General features: G+C 43.5%; 1 protein-coding gene across 2 annotated transcripts in view; it reads left to right on the forward strand.

Moving 5' to 3' along the window:
• Positions 1–18206, forward strand: part of CTNNA3 (catenin alpha 3) — a 958387-nt gene that overhangs the window by 66972 nt on the left and 873209 nt on the right. For both annotated transcript variants that reach the window (XM_039481066.1, XM_039481067.1), the window contains one exon: positions 10141–10260. In XM_039481066.1, the coding sequence (XP_039337000.1) occupies positions 10141–10260 (120 nt within the window). The remainder of the gene's footprint in view (positions 1–10140; positions 10261–18206) is intronic.

Genomic DNA, 18206 nt, shown 5'->3' on the forward strand with positions numbered 1-18206 from the left:
CAGTTTTTTCATAAGTGTGTATTTAGTAATTGGAATTTCAGAGTGCTTTTTAATGGTTCTCCCAGACCTGTCCCATAGTGATTTAAAATAGTACATTTAGTATAATTTAGTCTTTTAAAGCAGCAGTGCATATTAAAACATTAAGGCACTTTTTAATGAACTGCCTTCTTTTTTCAAAGTGGAGATTAAATTTGCTTCTCATCCTTAATTCAACTCATATTCAGCCATATATTTAAAAAAAGTATTTAACAAGCACATAAAATAGATCAGTGCTGTATTTTCTGCCTTGCACAATGAAGGGTGATAATATTGATATTCGGAACAGCAACGGCTCTCAGGCTTTTTCCTTCCTTAGACAAACTGGGAAAGAACCATTATTCCATATTCTGCAGTGGCAGACTCTTTGTTCTACTTCTGTTGTAGAGTTGGCCCTGAATTTGAATGAGGAATGTAAAATTACAACAGATTAAGGGCCTCTTATAGCCCAACTGAACGTGTCACTTTATGACTCAGCTTGATTTTCAGACATATGCCAGAAAAACTCTGTGACTAGTCAAATATGATTCACAAATTGAAATAGAAATGCTTGCTGTCAGCTGGGGAAGTCTGCACTTCCACTTCTGCCTGTATGGACATCAGCATACTGTTACCGATGATAAGACATGTTTAATGATGCCTTCTTCTATCTACGCAGTCCAATTTGTGTTGAAGATGTTGAAACTATGAATTTGACACTGCATTGATATATAGTCCTGGCAAACTTAATGCTGCAGATTACTTTTCCAGGCATCTTCCTTTAAATAGGCAGCAGGTTTAAAACAAACAAAAAGAAGTATTTCTTCACACAAATGCACAGTCAACTTGTGGAACTCTTTGCCAGAGGATGTTGTGAAGGCCAAGACTATGACAAGGTTAAAAAAAGAGCTAGATAAATTCATGGATGATAGGTCCATGAATGACTATTAGTCAGGATAGGCAGGGATGGTGTCCCTAGCCAGGGGTGGCAGGTTTGCAGAAATTTTGGTGCTGTCCAGAACCGCCCCCCCAAAACTCTGCCCTCCACCTGCCTAAGGCTCTGGGAGGGAGTTTGGGTGGGGGGGAGGTCTGGGGTGCAGGTATTGGGCTTGGGAAGGGGATTGGGGTGCCGGAGGGGTGCAGGGTGCAGGCACTGGGAGGGAGTTTGGGTGCAGAAGGGGTGAGAGGTTGGGCTCTGACAAGGAGTTTGGATGGGGGGTCTGGGGTGCAGCCTCTGGGATAGAGTTTGGGTGCTGGATGCAGGCTCTGGGATGGGGCAGGGGGTAGGGGTACAGGAGGGGGTGAGGGGTGCAGGCTCTGGGAGGGAGTTCGGGGGCGGGAGAGGGTGTGTGGGAAGGGAGTGGGGGTGCATGCTCTGGGAGGGAGTTTGGGGATGGGAGGGAATGCGGAGGGAGGGGGTGCAGGCTCTGGGAGGGAGTTTGAGGGTTGCAGGGGGTGTGGAGGGAGGGGGTGCAGGGGTGAGGGCTGTGGGGTGGGGCTGGGGCTGGGTTTGGGGTGTGGCTGGGGATGAGGGGTTGGGGTGTGGGAGGGGGCTCAGGGCTAGGGCAGAGGGTTGGGATGCAGGGGCGTGAGAAATCTGGCTGGGGGTGCGGGCTCTGGGGTGGGGCAGGGCTGGGGGTGAGTTTGTGGTGCAGGCAGGCTGTCCCAGGGCTGGGGCCAGAGAGGACTCCCTGCAGCCCTCTCCCCACTGGCAGCAGTGAGCTCTGGGGGGAGGGGCCCCCATCTCCCGCCTGGCCGCACACTCACCCTGCACCATTGTCACTGCATGTGCTCCTAGGGCCCCTCTCAGGTCCAGGAATGTAGTCTCACTGGGGGTGAGGGATGGGGCTGCCCCTTGCCCAGCGTGGGGCAGGAGTGGTGACTGCAGGCAGTGAGGGCCCTATGCTGGTGGAGGGTCCTGCCAGAAAAAGGAAGGGTCTGAGGTGGAAGGGCAGGGTAAGGGCAGCCTGCCTTGCCACCAGGGGCGGCTCTAGGCACCAGCAAAACAAGCTGGTGCCTAGGGCAGCAAAATGTAGGGGGCGTCAGGCTGGGCCGGGGGGGGAAGGCAGGCTGGGCCGGTGGACCTTCCGCAGTCACGGCTGCGGGAGGTCCACCGGAGCCCTGGGACGACTGGAACTGCCGCAGGCATGACTGCGGAGGGGGCGCTTGTCCCGCGGCTCGGCTGGACCTCCCGCAGCCGTGACTGCGGCAGCTCAAGCGGAGCCGCCGGACCCGCGAGCCGTCCGCAGCCGCGGGAGGTCCAGCCGAGCCACGCGGGACCAGCGGTCCCTCTGCAGTCATGCCCGCGGGAGGTCCGCAGCTCCCGTGGCTCCGGGGCGCCTCCCGCGCATGACTGCTTGGGGCGGCCAAAAAGCTAGAGCCGCCCCTGCTTGCCACTAGTAGTTGGGGGGCACTAAGACCCTGTGGCAACAGTTGATGACCAGAGCCGGCAGAGTGGAGTTAGCATGGAGCTACAGGGGAGGCAGGGACGGTCCGAGGGAGGTGCATAGGGGCAGCAAGTGGGGACCGGGGGACACTTGGGGGAGATGTGTGGGGGTGGAAGGCGGGGCCAGGGGAGAGACCCAGCCCCAAATATTGGTGGAGCTGGGCCCCTGGGCCCTGAATATTGCTGGAGCCCAGGCTCCACAGGCCCATACAACTCACCACCCCTGTCCCTAGCCTCTGTTTGCCAGAAACTGGGAATGAGTGACGGGATGGATCACTTGATGATTACCTGTTCTGTACATTCCCTCTGGGGCACCTGGCACTGGCCACTGTCAGAAGACAGGATACTGGGCTAGATGAACCTTTGGTCTGACCCAGAATGGCCATTCTTATGTTCATACAGTCTGCATGTGCCACCTATACAACAACTGACAGTGCTGAAGCAAATGTGCATTTCCTTCTCTCCTGGGACACTAGGATTTGTAAAGACAAATCAGCTGCTTCAGTAAAAATTGTTATTCCCAGCCAAAGCTATCATAATAGTCTGGAATACTGCATCAAATCAGGTCTGCTTTAGCTGCAGCATTGAAAACACTGTGCCCCCTTTTTTAAACTGTCTAAGCTATCTTTCTTGGAAGTCGTCTTGGATTTTGGTGACCTCCTATGTGGTTGTCAGCTGGTGATTTGCTGCTGATTATTCTGATTTCTCATACTGTGATTGTCATCTTTGCCAAGGGAGTCCTGCTAAATCTGGACAAAGAATTGTGTATGATATTCCCAAAACTCCACTCTTCAACAATATGGACTGTGCCAAGTTTTATGCCAGAATACCTCAGGTTCATATTAGAGATGGGCATTAACCAAAACCTGAGATTTGAACAATCTTGAACTTCACCAGACTGTTTTATGAGGATTCTGGAAAAGTTGCTATTGATAGTAGCTGGAACAAAGCATTACATAAAAGAATTAAACTGTTTCTTAAGAAACTACAGGGAAACTCCCCATTGTATGACTGATATTCTGCCAAAGCCAATATTATGAATTAATTTTCTTGCTACAGCCAAACCAAGCTCCCATAACAATCAACAAAACAAAGACTTTAACAGAAAATGCAGAGGCAAGCTGAAATATATAGAGAACTTTGACTGTGATTATTAAAGGCTGGGGGTAAAGAATTTGAACACAGAATAAACTCTCCATACCCTAACTTTAAGTCAAGTTTTCAGATAAATGGAACTATAATCACAGTTCAAGGGGTGACCACAAGATCACTGAGAATATCTTCCATTTTCAGTTAATGTCCACACTATGCTAGATCTCCAATATCCTGCATATGAAGAGACCATATTGACAACACTGTCCTAATTAGCTTACCACCTAGACTATCATCTGTTCCAGAATCACATTTGATGTTCCAAGTGCTTAATGTTACCCAAAATGGGATTGTGAAAATTGTCCCATTTATTTTAAGGCCCTTGTTACAAGTTCATCTTGTTTCCTACTTGGGAGACATTCAGTGTTCATTTGTCAATATTCTGACAATGGGTGCTTGGTTCCTAGATAATGTGATAGCCACTTTTTGTGTGTTATTACCAAAACAGCTGTTTCCTCTTACTCTGGCTCAAGTTTTATGATTGTTGATTTTGTTTTTTATTACACAAGGACTGTAATACTGTTCATGGACTCAATCAAAAGGGAAGCCTGTGTATTTTGAAAAGTGCTATAAAGTTATTTATGGTAACCTGATAGGCAGTAATACCCTCATTGTCATAATACCCTCCCAATCCAGCTTGCTTCATAAGAAGTGTGATCAAAGCAGAAAGTGGTTCAGGAGTGTTACAGGTATCACATGAACCCAGGGGAGTTTGTTCCTCTGCTCAGGGAAAAAACAGAGAATGCTCAGCTGGATCCTATCAAACCTGACTCCTTTAAGACAGCTGCACCTTGTATGTAACCAAGAGGCTTAAAAAGAAATAGCAAGTTTCCTTTCAGAGAAAAAAAGAGACAGGGAAGTCTTTAGGTAAAGGCAACTATGAAGGTACTTCTCCTGAACTTCTAGGGACTGGGATGTGTCTATCTTGGTGAAGTAATGAGGAAAATTGAGCATCTAAATGTTTTATTTCTGTTAACAGAAAGTTGAGAGAGAGGGGGCTGGACTCTTCTCCCCTCCCTCATCTCAGAATAATACACGTGAAAGTTTCCCAGACCAGGATAGCTTGAGAGATGTAGGTAGATTGTATGTGCCCTGTAGATTTAAAAATGGTTATAACCTTTGTCAAATATTTGTATATTTTTCAAAATAAAAATATACAAATAAGCTAACTATAAGCAAATGAACACAAGTTTTTCCTGGTCTCAGAAGGATGCAGTGATGTGACTCTGACAAAGAGTCACATCACTGCATCCTTCTGAGACCAGGAAAAACTTGTGTTCATTTGCTTATAGTTAGCTTATTTGTATATTTTTATTCTGAGGGAAAACACTGTTTTTTCTTCCACTCTCTTCTTGAGAAAGATGTCTCTTCCACTTTTGTGGAATATCGCTGCTAACGTTACAGCCTCTTGGGGCTATTTCTTGGATATTTAGCCTCCTGAGGAGAGCTATCCTTACAGTTTTATATGCATGTTTTTTCCCACTAGAAGTGATTCACTGATCCCTGCAGTCTTGTTACCAGGCACAGGAGGCTCCTAATATTATGATCTGTAGTGAGAGGTTTTTGGCTTGATGCATTATTAATCTGTGGGGCTCATAGGCGGCAGGTTTGTATAATTTTTGGTGGGGCCCAAAATGGTGGTGCCCCCCCGCTCCCGCCCTGTAAGCCGATATAAAATGAAGCTACAACGCGTCAGCGCCACAAGATTACAAGGGTCAATTAAAAGTGGAAAGTCAGAAGCAGCACTTGCCTACTTCAATATACAGTATTATATTTTGTTGTACCTGTTGTGATGAAGTGGGAATGTTCTTAATATTTTCTCTGAATACTGTGTGGGTGCCTCAGTTTCCCCTGCAAGATGCCAACTGAAGGTGTTGGGGACAAAGAGATCAGGTGGCCTCCTTGTCCGGAAGAGACACAGAGGCCAGAGGAGGGAGTGTCAGTTTGGAGCTGGCTGGGGAAATGGGGAGAGACTCAGAACTTGGTTCTGGGCTCCCCACCCCGCAAGATGGACCTGACCGAGGGGTTCTGTTTTCTGTACCAGCAAGCTCTGTTTAAACTGTGTTCCCATCATCTAATAAACCTTCTGTTTTACAGTCTGGCTGAGAGTCACATCTGACTGCCGAGTTGGGGTGCAGGGACCTCTGGCTGCACCAGGACCAGCCTGGGCAGACTCACTGCGGAAAGTGCATGGTGTGGAAGGGCATGCTGAATGCTCTGAGGTCAGACCCAGGAAGGTGTAAGTTTCTTGCCCTGGAGACAGTCTGCTCAGAGAGGAGGCTCCCCCAGAGTCCTGACTGGCTTTGAAGGAGTGGTTCCAGAGCATCCCAGCATCTCCTTCCACCCCAGGCACTTCTCAGAAGTCCACACAGGCACTAACACTCCCTCCTCTGGCCTTTGTCAAGAAGGCTAACATCATTTTGGGCTGCCTGCCCCCCGCTGTGTGTGTCTGTCCCACAACCCCCAAGCTGTGTGTGTCTGTCCCCACCAACCCCCCCCCTCCCCGGCTGTGTGTGTGTGTCTGGCTGCCCCCACAGCTCACAGGCTCTGTCTGTCTGTCTGTCTGTCCACCCCCTCCCCCTGTCTGTGTTTGTCCCCCCCCGGCTGTGTGTGTCTGGCTGCCCACAGCTCATCGTCTGTGTCTGTCTGCTGCTCACAATGGCTGCCCAGGGCTCAGCCGCTGCCGGTGGCTCGCTCCCCCTCCCTGCTGTGGAGGCGCGGCCAGGCAGCACAGGCACCGCCCCCGGCAGCTCCCATTGGCTGGGGTTCCCGGCCAATGGGCTGGGAGTGCAGTCGCTCCTGAGGCCCCTCCCGGGAGCTGCCGCTGCTGCGGCCGCTGCGGTGAGTGAGAGCGGGTGTTGGAACGCGGGGACCCCCCAGCACAGGGCCTGGGGCCCAAACATTGGTGGGGCTGAGCCCAGCTCCTGGATTATTGGTGGGGCCTGGGCCCCACGGACCCATATAACTCGCCGCCTCTGGTGGGGCTACTGCAGGGTGTAAGATATAGTGCATGGACTTGCAGAGATAGTGATATGACAGGAGACCTCCCCAGTTAGGGTGGCTAGATGTCCTGATTTTATAGGGACAGTCCTGATATTCAGGGCTTTGTATTATATAGGCACCTATTGTCCCACCTTCCCTGTGCAAGAAACAGTTGTTGCATGAAATGATCTGTTGCTTTGCTTGTATTTTTGTGGTCTAGTGCCTTGATGCCATTTTAGATAACTGTTTCTTTGCTCCATCCAAAGACTACACTTTATGATCGTTTCATTAGTTTATTCTAGACTCTCAAAAGACCCCTCCCCATACTATTCAGTTTTGCCACTGTCAATGGAAGCTTTTGGGTAACATCCACATGTGGATCACTATGTTATGGTTTGGTTTTCAGGTACCTGTTGAACTGGTGCGGCTGTAATACTCATGGCTTCTTATCTGCATATAGGAAAAGTCATTGTAGATCAGTGGTGGGCAAACTATGGCCCACGGGCTGGATCCGGCCCCTCAGGGCTTTGGATCTGGCCTGTGGAATTGCCTCCTGTGGTGTTGCGGGCCCCGCATCACTCTCAGCAGCGGCTGGCCCAACGTCCCTGAGGCCCCTCGGGCCTTTGCACCCCGCAGCTCCCAGTGTCCGGGAACAGGAAACCATGGCCAATGGGAGTTTCAGGGGAGGTACCTGGGGGTGCGGCAAGGGCAGCGCATGCGGAGCCCTTTTGCCCCGCCTCCTCCAGGGGCTTCAGCACTTCCCGGAGCAGTGCGGGGCTGGGGACAGGGCAGGCATGCAGGAAGCCTGCCCTGGCCCCGGTGTGTGCAGCTGCCACCCCTCCTGCACCCCCCCCCCAACTCCCTGCCATAAGCCCCCTGCCTGCACCACACACCCCTCCTGCACCCCTACTCCCTGCCCTGAGCCCCCTTGTACACCCCACACCCCTCTTGAACCCCAACCCCCTGCTGCACCGCTGTGCACTCCAACCCTGAGCCCCCTCCCACAGTCTGCACCCCTCCTGCACCCCTGCCCTGAGCCCCCTCAGACACCCCGTACCCCTCCTCTGCCCCAATCCCTTGCCCTGAGCCCCTTCCTGCACACCACACCCCCTCCCACAACCCCACGTCCTCTCCCGCACCCCAACGCCCTGCCCCGGCCCTGTATACAAATTTCCCCACCCAGATGTGGCCCTTGGCCCAAAAAGTTTGCCCACCCCTGTTGTAGATGGTCTCGTTCAGTCTGACTTGAACTAAAGTTCTGCTCTAATGCTTATAGTGTGAATTAATGAATGCAAAGTGTTGCAAGTTCAAGGAATTCTAGGCCAGAGGCGAGGCACCAAATTGCAGTTTTTACAATGGATGTGAGATAGAAAAATGTCAAGGGAACAGAGTATGTCTCACTCCCTGTCTTCTCTCAATCATATACAGATACCCTGAGGAACCTGTCATGAGTGTTGCCACAGGGATCAAGCCAGTAGAGGGAACTTCTTAAAAACTATTTAACAAAACAAAACAAAACAAAAAAACCCAACAACCTGCAAGTGGCAATTTCTTACTTCGAGCTATTTAAATGCAGTGCTTCATTCTCCAGTGCTGCAGATTGTGTAGATGTTACAAGCACTTTATTCACTTACATATAAGAAATGGAACAAATAAAACTTGTAGCATGCAATGAATCTGTAAGGCTGGTTTCTGCAGAATACTCAGCCACTTTGGGTTTATTAAAGGGGTGTACATTTGATCACTGATACTGCTACTCCTTTTGATGCAAACTAGTAACCATTTATAGGCTCTCCTATGGTGTTCATCACCGTAATAACACAATGTTTCAGTATATTTACAGATGGTGAACTGCAGAAGAAAGAGGTGAAGTGACTTGCAGAAGATTACAAGAAGGCTGTGGCAGAGCCAGGAATCTAACACACATCTTATGGTCTATAGTCCACTGCCTTAATGGCAAGACTGCCTCAAATCTTATGCAACCCTAGAGCATATCTTAGCTCCAGGATTGTGAGGGGAATATTTTCCCCCATGTACAACATTAAACAACTGGTGGGCTATAAAGGTTTTCACTTTCCTCTGAGGTATCAGCCATTGTTGGGACAGGATATGGGTCTTGATAGGCCGCTTATCTACAATGTATGATCCTAGATGGACCAATGAGCTTCCCTGATCTTGTAGGCTATGTAATCATTTGCTCCTTAGAACCCACTCCTACTGTGATACAAAACATCTAAATACTTCCTGTGTAGGCTTGGTCAAGTCACCTCACCTCTCTGTCCCTCAGTTCTCCCACCTGAAGAAATGGGAATGACAGGTTGTGCTTAGCATTTTTCATGTATTGATTTCTATGTGTAATTTCAGAATTTTAAATAATGAATACAAGAAAATATGTACTAGAATGTGTCCCCTCCCTCTTCTACACCCTTAGCATCCGACGAAGTGGGTATTCACGCACAAAAGCTCATGCTCCAATACATCTGTTGGTCTATAAGGTGCAACAGGACTCTTTGCTGCCTTAGCCTAATGTTTGTCTAAAACTGTAAGCTGTTCATACACAGACCATGTCTTCCTTTGTTTGTACAGTGGCTAGCACACAGGGTTCTGCTCCTAATCAGGGTCTGTGGCTGCTGCTTTACTATACGTATTAATAAATTGTACAGTAAAAATTATTTTAAAGTTGGAAGTAATACATTGTACACCAAATTGAGCAAGGAGACTCATTGTTTGTGTAAAGTCCTATCTCCCCCGACCCCCATGTTCTCTTCTTAGTCATGCCAGGTATGTCTCTCTAGTATTTTGTAAGCACCGGAGTCAGAATCTGTGCTTTTAGTCTCTGTGACATGTCATACATGTCTACTGTGATATACAACTGTTAATTATCTGCATAGGAAAGAAGTGGTTAATATACTTACACAGTAAATGAAGAACTAGGTTCAATCCCCAGCTCCTACAGTTTTCCTATAGTATGACACCTTATGCAAGTTGCTTAGACTTCAGTCCTGCAAACTGCTCCATGTGAGTGGACTCAATCAGCACTATTTTACAAGATAATAAGAGGTGTTTTTTCATCCTTACCACACCACTACATGTTAGAGATGGGTATTTTCCAAGAGTCTTCTGGGAGAGTGTTGAGGAAGAAACTGCTTATATTTGGTGGGTTGGGGGAATTCATGATCTATGAGGAAACATGTATGTGCTCTTTTTATTTAAAAAGGAAAAAAAATTACAACCCTGGATCTGAACACCAACCAGATTTTGGGCATAGTTTAGGTGAGGATCAGAACTTCAGGGTTGGGGACAATCTTTAATTGTGTCTTCAGAAATTCCAAACTATAAATTTCAAATCCAGGACTCTACATATTTCCCTATATCCAAGTGCTCAAAGCATAGACTTTTCAAGAGTTGTGGCAATGTATTCTTGCATATATGAGAATATAACAGAGCCCGTAATGTTAGTATTTTTTTTTTTAAAAACACTAACTAATGGAGCTAAATAGACAATATTTATGTGAATGACGACATTGTTTCTTGTACCATCACAGTTTCAAAGAACATATGAGTCTCTACGAAACGTGTCTAGTAAATCTGAACTACAGAAAACCTACCAGAAGCTTGGGAAAGATCTGGAAAATCTAGATTATTTGGCCTACAGACGTCAACAGGTAAGAATATGGAAACTTAGTGCTAGGGCACAGAATCTCTGGATAGAGAAAGATGCTTTTATCTATGGCTAGCAGATCATGTGTGCCATCATTCAGGGAGACAAATTGATATGTTCTCTGTTTTATATTAAATATGAGTAACCTTGTATTAGGTGGCTTTGGATTTCAGCATAAGTCTGTTCCACTTCCAGAAATTGACACAGAGAAGGGGGTAGGATTTAGCAGGGACATCAAGCATCCAAAGGGTGTAAGGTACTATAACACAATAAGTAGTGCATATAGATTAATGGGTCGTAAGGGTAGTTTGGCAGTCACTGTGACTACTCATGAAAATAAGGTTCTGACAGGGAAGCTACAGAAAACTCCAGGGTTCCATGGAACACTTAAGAGCCTTCTGCAGTTATTACATCACAAAGTCTTCTTATATGCCACCTCACAGGCAAAAGAAACAATTGTTTGCAAAAACAGAACAGTAATTTGGTATCATATCGAAAACATGAGTGCTGTATACTGGATAATAAAGTTTATGTTTGATAATAAAGTGATTTCAGTTCTGATCTGCACCCCTAGAAATTAATGCAGCAAAGAGTCTTGTGGTACCTTATAGACTAACAGACGTTTGGGAGCATGAGCTTTCGTGGGTGAATACCCACTTCGTCGGATGCAACACCACGTCGGATGTATTCACCCATGAAAGCTCATGCTCCCAAACGTCTGTTAGTCTATAAGGTGCCACAAGACTCTTTGCTGCTTTTACAGATCTAGACTAACACGGCTACCCCTCTGATACTACAAGTTAATGGTATCAAATCTTCATGTACATGACTGCTCCACATAAACAGTTAATGTATTTTAAATTCAAAATCCCAAATTAATTAAAAATAATTTTCAAGATTAGATCCCATATGACTTAAACTGGACTACTCACATACTTTATATCAAATCATGTGCAAGTGATTGCAGGATCAAGGTCAAAGACAGTTGTTAAACTGTATATACAGCTATTTTCTATAATCTTTCCATGACTGATTTAGAAACTTTCGTTTTCATAATAGCTTCTGTAGTTTTCTTCATATTTTTGCAGCCTTTTAAAATCTTTCTTTCTGAGCTTTTTATATTTGGTAATATATTGAAGGAGTGGGATAATGGTTTTATTTTAGTTCTGATCTTTTAATGTTGCCACTAGGTGTCAGCGTTGTCAAATTTACTTCCTGACTTGTTTCAGGGAAAATCAGTTACAGTAGGCGTTTAAGTAAGAAAATTGATTAGATTGTTTAAAATTTAGGAAAAGGTTCAGAGGCTGATTGTATCTGAAAACATGAATAACTTGTTCTTGTGTTGGGCAAGGCAAGGAGCAAGTTGCCTGGGTGTGTTTCACTGTGATGACAGATGGTGTTTCCTGGTTTGACAAAACAGAAATGTTCACAAAGTTGTATTCATTTTGACAATTTTCCATGAAAGAAATTTCAAAACAAACTTTGTGTGTTGGGGAAAAAATTGACTTTGGAATTCTGAAATTTTGTTTCAAATTTAAGTTTTTTTCATGTTTATATTTTTGACATTTTATGACTTGGCAGTAGTAGTACTGTCAAACTGTTCCATTTCAAAAGAAACAGAACACACTTGATCTAGAAAAGATGTTCATTCAGTACCTGCTGCCTTTAATTACTTTAAAAATAAAAATAAATAGAAATATTTCAACTACTACTGACATGTCATAACGACATAAAATAGTAGTAGTGCATAAAATGCACAACTGACATGTCATGAAATAATGTAAAATGCACAACTGATATGTCATGAAATAATGTAAAAATATAAAAACTGAGAACAAACACTCCCAAATTTTCCAAAACAAAATTTTGATATTTTTTCTAATAGAGAATGAAAAACTTTAAAATGTCAGAATTTCACATGAGATGGAAATCCTGAGTTTTGACCAGCTGTAGTGAGATGGTACACAGATTTTGTGCCTCTTTGTTATAAAGCCACTCAATAGCTAGAAGGTGCTGTTTCTAGTAATGAATAATGTATGTTTCCACTTCTAATGGGTTTGCTATCTGATCTCATAATTTATGTTGAGCATAATAAAGGTCTCATCTGTAAGGGCTCAGGGAGCATATCTGAGTGAGATGAGTGACTATAGAATTGGCACCTTCAGAGTAGAACTGCACTTTAATTGCAATCATCTCTTTACTCTGAATTCTCACTCTTTGCCTTGCAAAGTTCTATTTAATGTCACATAATAAATCCCTCATTCCCTAGCAGACTTTTAGTTACACACTTAATTTCTCCTTGGGTTGGCATTTGATTTCTCTGCTTCTCTTCTGTTCACAGACCCTGGTTTACTCTTGCATTTCCTGGAATCTCCCCACAATCTCTGGTCTCACTAGTCTGTATTTCCAAAGCATTTTGAGACTGTCTTGCCACCCTTGCCCACCTGTCTGGGTCACAAGAATCTCCTCAATATCCTTTCCTGCTATCTTTCATCTCTACATTTAATTTCCTTCTCCAAAACTACTTCTCTTATTAAAGATATTAGTCATAAAATGTGTTCCTCATTTCAATCGGAGAAGACCATTGCATAAAGAGTGAGGGTGCACATTGCATCCCTTTACCGAGCACATAAAAGATTTTGTCCATATTTGTGCATTTGAGTTCTGTTTTTTGCTTATGCTACTGCTGAACCGGTTTCCATCAGCCAATATAACATAATTCTTGGTAGGATTTACAGGAGAACCTGCAGAGTGAGAGCTGTCTAATCTCCTACCTACAGACTACACTTTGATTGCTTTTTGCCTGGAAAATAGAATAGTCTATGTGGGAAGAGGCTGCCATTAGAAATCAGACCCAACCCCACAAGTTCAGATCTGATCAGAATCTGAACTTCTTCACATTTAAGTGATATTTGAATCTAGTTTTCCAATTCAGGCCCACTTCTAATAGCTTTATATATCACTCTTGGTGCTGTAAAACAACACCCAGTCCTGTTGGTAAGATACGGATTCACTGCCATCTATTGGGGGAATGAACCAGAAGTTCTCTACAATATGGAAATTAATCTGCATGAGGTACAATAACACAGAAGAACTTTCACAGTCAGAGTGATGAATCTTTCTTTTAAATGTGCTTTTTTTTTTGGTCTACTTCTGTCCTTATTTCTTAGGAGTGAGAAAACCAGAGAAGACCTGTAATTGCAATATAGAAATGGAAACAATGATTTTGAAGTTTTTAGGACAGATACTAAAAACAACTTGTTTTAAGAGGACATTTGTAATGTCATTTTTTTTAAACTGCCATTGACCAAACTACTTATGTTGCGGTCACAAGGGTAGATAAAGATCAGGGTGTTAAGGTTACTTAAGTGACATTTTCTTCAGAATCAGTCAGAATGTCTTCCACTTCAGAGTAGCCCTCTCTAATGAGTTGATTACCTCTGTCAGCAGTGGACCTGGGAATTCCTCTTTGGCTTTCAATAACTAAGACAGACAAAACTTTTGCCAGCTCAGCCTTTCCTCAGTGCTTTCAGAATCTCCAATTTTGCAAACAGGGCTGAGCTTTGTCAAGGGAGCTGGTATGTGTGTCACTTTCTTCTCTGACACGATACTGGCCAGACAATCTAACTTCTTTGATCATTTCAGTGAGGGAGGATGAGGTTGCTTTCTGCAGCAGGAGGCATTTGGGTTTGAGACTGCGGGAAGGCAGTTCAGGTTCATTAGCTGCCTTCCTACAGTGTAGCCTGAAGAGAAGGAAGGGTCTCCCAAATGCTGTGTTAAGTGTGGAATAAGTGAATGTCTCAGGAAAATTTTGTAAGCATTCGCCCTCTCTTTTATGGGACCCTCTTCCTACCAATGGTTCACTGGCCAATAATAGTGCAAGATCATTTTGTCACATGCAAATACACATGGATATTATGTATTAAATTGAGTGGTACCTAGTATTTGTCAGATTGAAATATTATTGCTGCAGCTGATGTTCTTAATGTTAGTAATGCCTTTACCATGCCTGTGGCACCATTGGCTCAAATTCAAAGGAAGTTTTGTTTCTGCTCTTCTGTCTTTGGTAATAGTGTAACATAACAGCTGACAACAGAATTTTAAAACATTAAAAAAAAAATCACACCACCCCGATATAGATGTTAAGTTACTTGTTTGACTTTTCATTGTATACCCTCAGGCTAATATGCCAGGAAAGAGCTTTTAATGTGTATATATAGTGAAAGATTTAATTTATGATGAATTATTTAAAAATGCAATTTTTATTCTTCATATCATGTGCTGTCTGTTCATATGTAAAGAAAGGTTTAAAAAAGGTTTCATATAAAACTTGAAGCATGAATTATTACAGGAGATAATTTATAGCACACAGTAAATTACTTTGTGGGAAATAATACTTCCAGAAGATAGAGCAACACTGTCAAATTGTTCTTCATTTTTGTCTTGGTTCCAGAGAAGTGCATGATGTGCAGCACTATATATGTTTTTATGTGCAAACAGGCCAATTTACTTCTTAAAATGCTTAATTTTAGACTGAAGGTACGCTGTAAAACTCAAACAATAGGAACAGTTTACCTTAGTCTGGAGACCCAGTATTTCTAGTTGTTTAAAGAGAATAAACACATTTTTCACTCTGCTTTTTCAGATGCATTCAGGTGAGGGGCAGACATCAAAAGATTCTGCACCTAGAACTGGGGCCAAATTTTCAAAAGAACTCAGCCCCCAACTGCTTTTTATATGGCTTTGGTGATAGTATTATTGTGATATGCCCATTTCTGGGGTCAACACTCTAAAGAAGATATTGAAAAACTGGAGCAGATTCAAAGCAGAGGTACAAAAATAAGTTGCCACCAGAAAAACAGGCATTATGATAAGAGGCAAGGAGATCAATCTCTTCAGCTTCATGAAAGAAGGTTAAGACTTAAAAATATCTTCTAAGGGAAGTACATACCTGATACTAGGGGACTCTTTAATCTAGCAGACAAAGGCATAACAAAATCAAATGGCTAGGAGTTGGAAGTCCAAAAAGTTCAAACTGGAAATCAAGACTATTTTAACAGTGAGGGTAATTAACCATTGGAACATCTTAGTAAGGGACTTTAAATCAAGACTGGATGTCTTTCTAAAAGTTATGTACAAATACAAACACAAGTTAATTGGCTAGATGCTGGAATCACTGGGTGAAATTCTATGGCCTGTGCTATTCAAGAGCCTGAAATGGAGTCCACTGCATAATTGTGGGGACCCTAAACACACTCTTAGGGAGCAGACCTATCTGGCACCCCCTTCTGTTTTCTGGAACCTGCTGACCAGCTGTCTAGTTCCTGGAGGTGCAGTGTCAAACCTTCAGACACCCCTGTACTTAAACATACCCTCTCCCTGATCTCTATTGACAGGTGTGAAGCTTCTGGTTTACAGTTCAACTCTCTCTAGGGGCATGCAGTAGTTGTAAAGTATATAACATGCTCTCAGACACCATGCACAAATCTAACACACTTTGCTCTTTTACTTAATCATAGAAAATATAAAACAGCAAACCCTATGTGTGTTCACCTTCCCTTGCGGGGGCGGGGGAGGGGACATCTGAGTCTAGGCAGACAGGCAGGGTGTCCCTTATCTCACACAGGCAGTTACATGCTGGATGGCTTCTGTCATTGAGTCTCCCAGCTTCTGTGACCTTTCTCTCTCCAGTCTAATGCTTCGTGTTCCTGTCTGATTCCCCTGTTCCTGTGTGTTTCTTTATTAAAAAACCTTCTGATCATCTGGCTGTTTTTGTTCTGTCCCTGGGCAATTTACACTGCTCTTAGCCTCCTGGAAGGAGGGGAGAATGTAAGATGAAACTGTGTTTCCAAAGATGCAGCTGCTTTTTAGCATACTATTGTGATCGAAGGACCATCAGTAATCTGTGGTACCTTCTGTTTGTCCTGTCTAGGACATGACACCAACCTGCTGACCCATGATGGATACACAGACAAGCATTGCTGATACAGTAACTCCATTATATCAACCAATATTCATAAATTGTACAGACAAATTCTTAAATTGTCACACCTGGTACCTGACTCCCATTTACTCCTTTGAAATTCCCAGTCTTTGTTTGTCTAATATTTCTGGCATAAAGAACCTAGCTTATGTAAAGAAAACAGCCTGAGTTGTAAAAAATTTTGTATTTCCATGGATCTAATTTCTCATGATCCCTTCTTGGTATAGTATCAGCTCTCCATAGTTCATATATAATATTCCATGTGCAGTAAGTATTTAAAAAAAGTCTAAGTTTGAAAGTCAATGGCAGTCAGGCACTTCACTGCCCTTTATGCCTTTGTAAAATCTCCTCCTCTAAGCAAGTGATCATTTTGTATCTGAGAAATTGGGCAAAATTCTGCTCTCCCTTTGAGCCACCAGCATGACTAAAAAAGGAGGTATAAGAAATGAAGACCACCTTTGTATCTAAGGAACAAGTGGTTAGTACAAGCTTTCAAGAAAAGATAGGAGTGAGTCATTGTTAGAAGAAATCATGGCAAAAAAAGATTTTTTTTTGGACTCAGTTTTTGGGAAAAAAATATGGAAAAGAAATGTGAAACGGGCTTATTTTGGGGGCTTGGGGGAGAAGCTGTATTGCTGAAATTGGGGTTGAGAGAGGCACACATGGTCACACTAAACCCCTTCTCACAGCTGCTATTTGATAAAAGGAAAAGGACTTGAGGCGGAGTGGCGGGATATGGCAATGAGCTGAGAGAAAGGATTTTGTAGTTTTGCAAAAGCTCAGCTGGGGTTTGTTTCTGAACCAGTGACTTTCAGGGGTTTTAATAAATGGTTCCAGTTTAGGCCCATTTCTAAACAGCTACATTTAAAATCTCTGGAAAGTAGGGATGGATAATACATTTAAAGAAAGTATCTAGGAAAGCTAAATGAAACTAAACTGAATTAAAACAGTAGAAAGGAAATGAGATCCTCAGTTAAGCATTAAATTACAACTGATGAACAAGTAATATTAAAATGGCATGATTCACAAAAGTGCAAAACCTCTTCAAGTATCATAGGACAGACTGATGAATGCTACTTTTTCTGATATTATACTGTGTATATATCTTATTTCAGTTTTTAAAACATAATGTTTACCTGTATTGCAATAATGCCTAAAAAGGCCAGAAAAAAATTTGTTTTGTGAAATTTTGAGGTTCCAAAATCTGTTTTAGTTTTGGTGTGGACTGAAAAGATGTTTTGAGATGTATATAAAAAAGCCAATAGCTTGGTGTTTAGGCACTCAGCTGCGATGTGAGACGCAAGTTTAATTCCCTACACTGATTTGAAGTAGACACTTGATGCTGGTTCTCTCAGATTGCAAGTGCGCTATTCTGGGGTGAGCATCTCACCCTCAAAATTCCATGCTGAACCTGAGGAGAAAACTTCCTAACTTAAGTTTGTCAAAACCAATACGTTTCTGTGAAATGCTCCAGTTTTGATAAAACAGCATTTTTCAATAGGAAAAAAGCATAGTCATTTTTTTCCAACTAGTGCTACACACTATGCCTGGGACTTACAAATGTGTAGTAAAACAGTCATCCTTGCACAGAGAATTTATAATCTTGGTGAATGACAAAGCACAGCAAATGGGTGAAACAAACGTGAGGAGAAGGGATGAGCATGTTTTTGCATAGATGAGCAGTATATACAGTATAGTTCATTTTCTGCCTTGATGTTATCAAAAGGCAGTGTTTGTTAGGCAGAGGTGATTTTTAAGGAAAGATTTGAAAGGGGATAATAATACTGATTTATAGATTTTTTTTTTGAAGGGGGGAAGGAGGGAGTTTGTTCCACACACAAGTGGCAGAAAGCACACCAGTGTTTTAATGCCCAGTAAGAGCTGGCATCATTGGTAGAACTGAGGTTGATAACAGGATAACATGAAATAGAGATACTAGCTATGTTCTGGTCTTTCCTTCCAATATC

Source organism: Mauremys reevesii, linkage group 7 (genome assembly GCF_016161935.1).
Source record: "Mauremys reevesii isolate NIE-2019 linkage group 7, ASM1616193v1, whole genome shotgun sequence".
Taxonomy (NCBI): domain Eukaryota; kingdom Metazoa; phylum Chordata; order Testudines; family Geoemydidae; genus Mauremys; species Mauremys reevesii.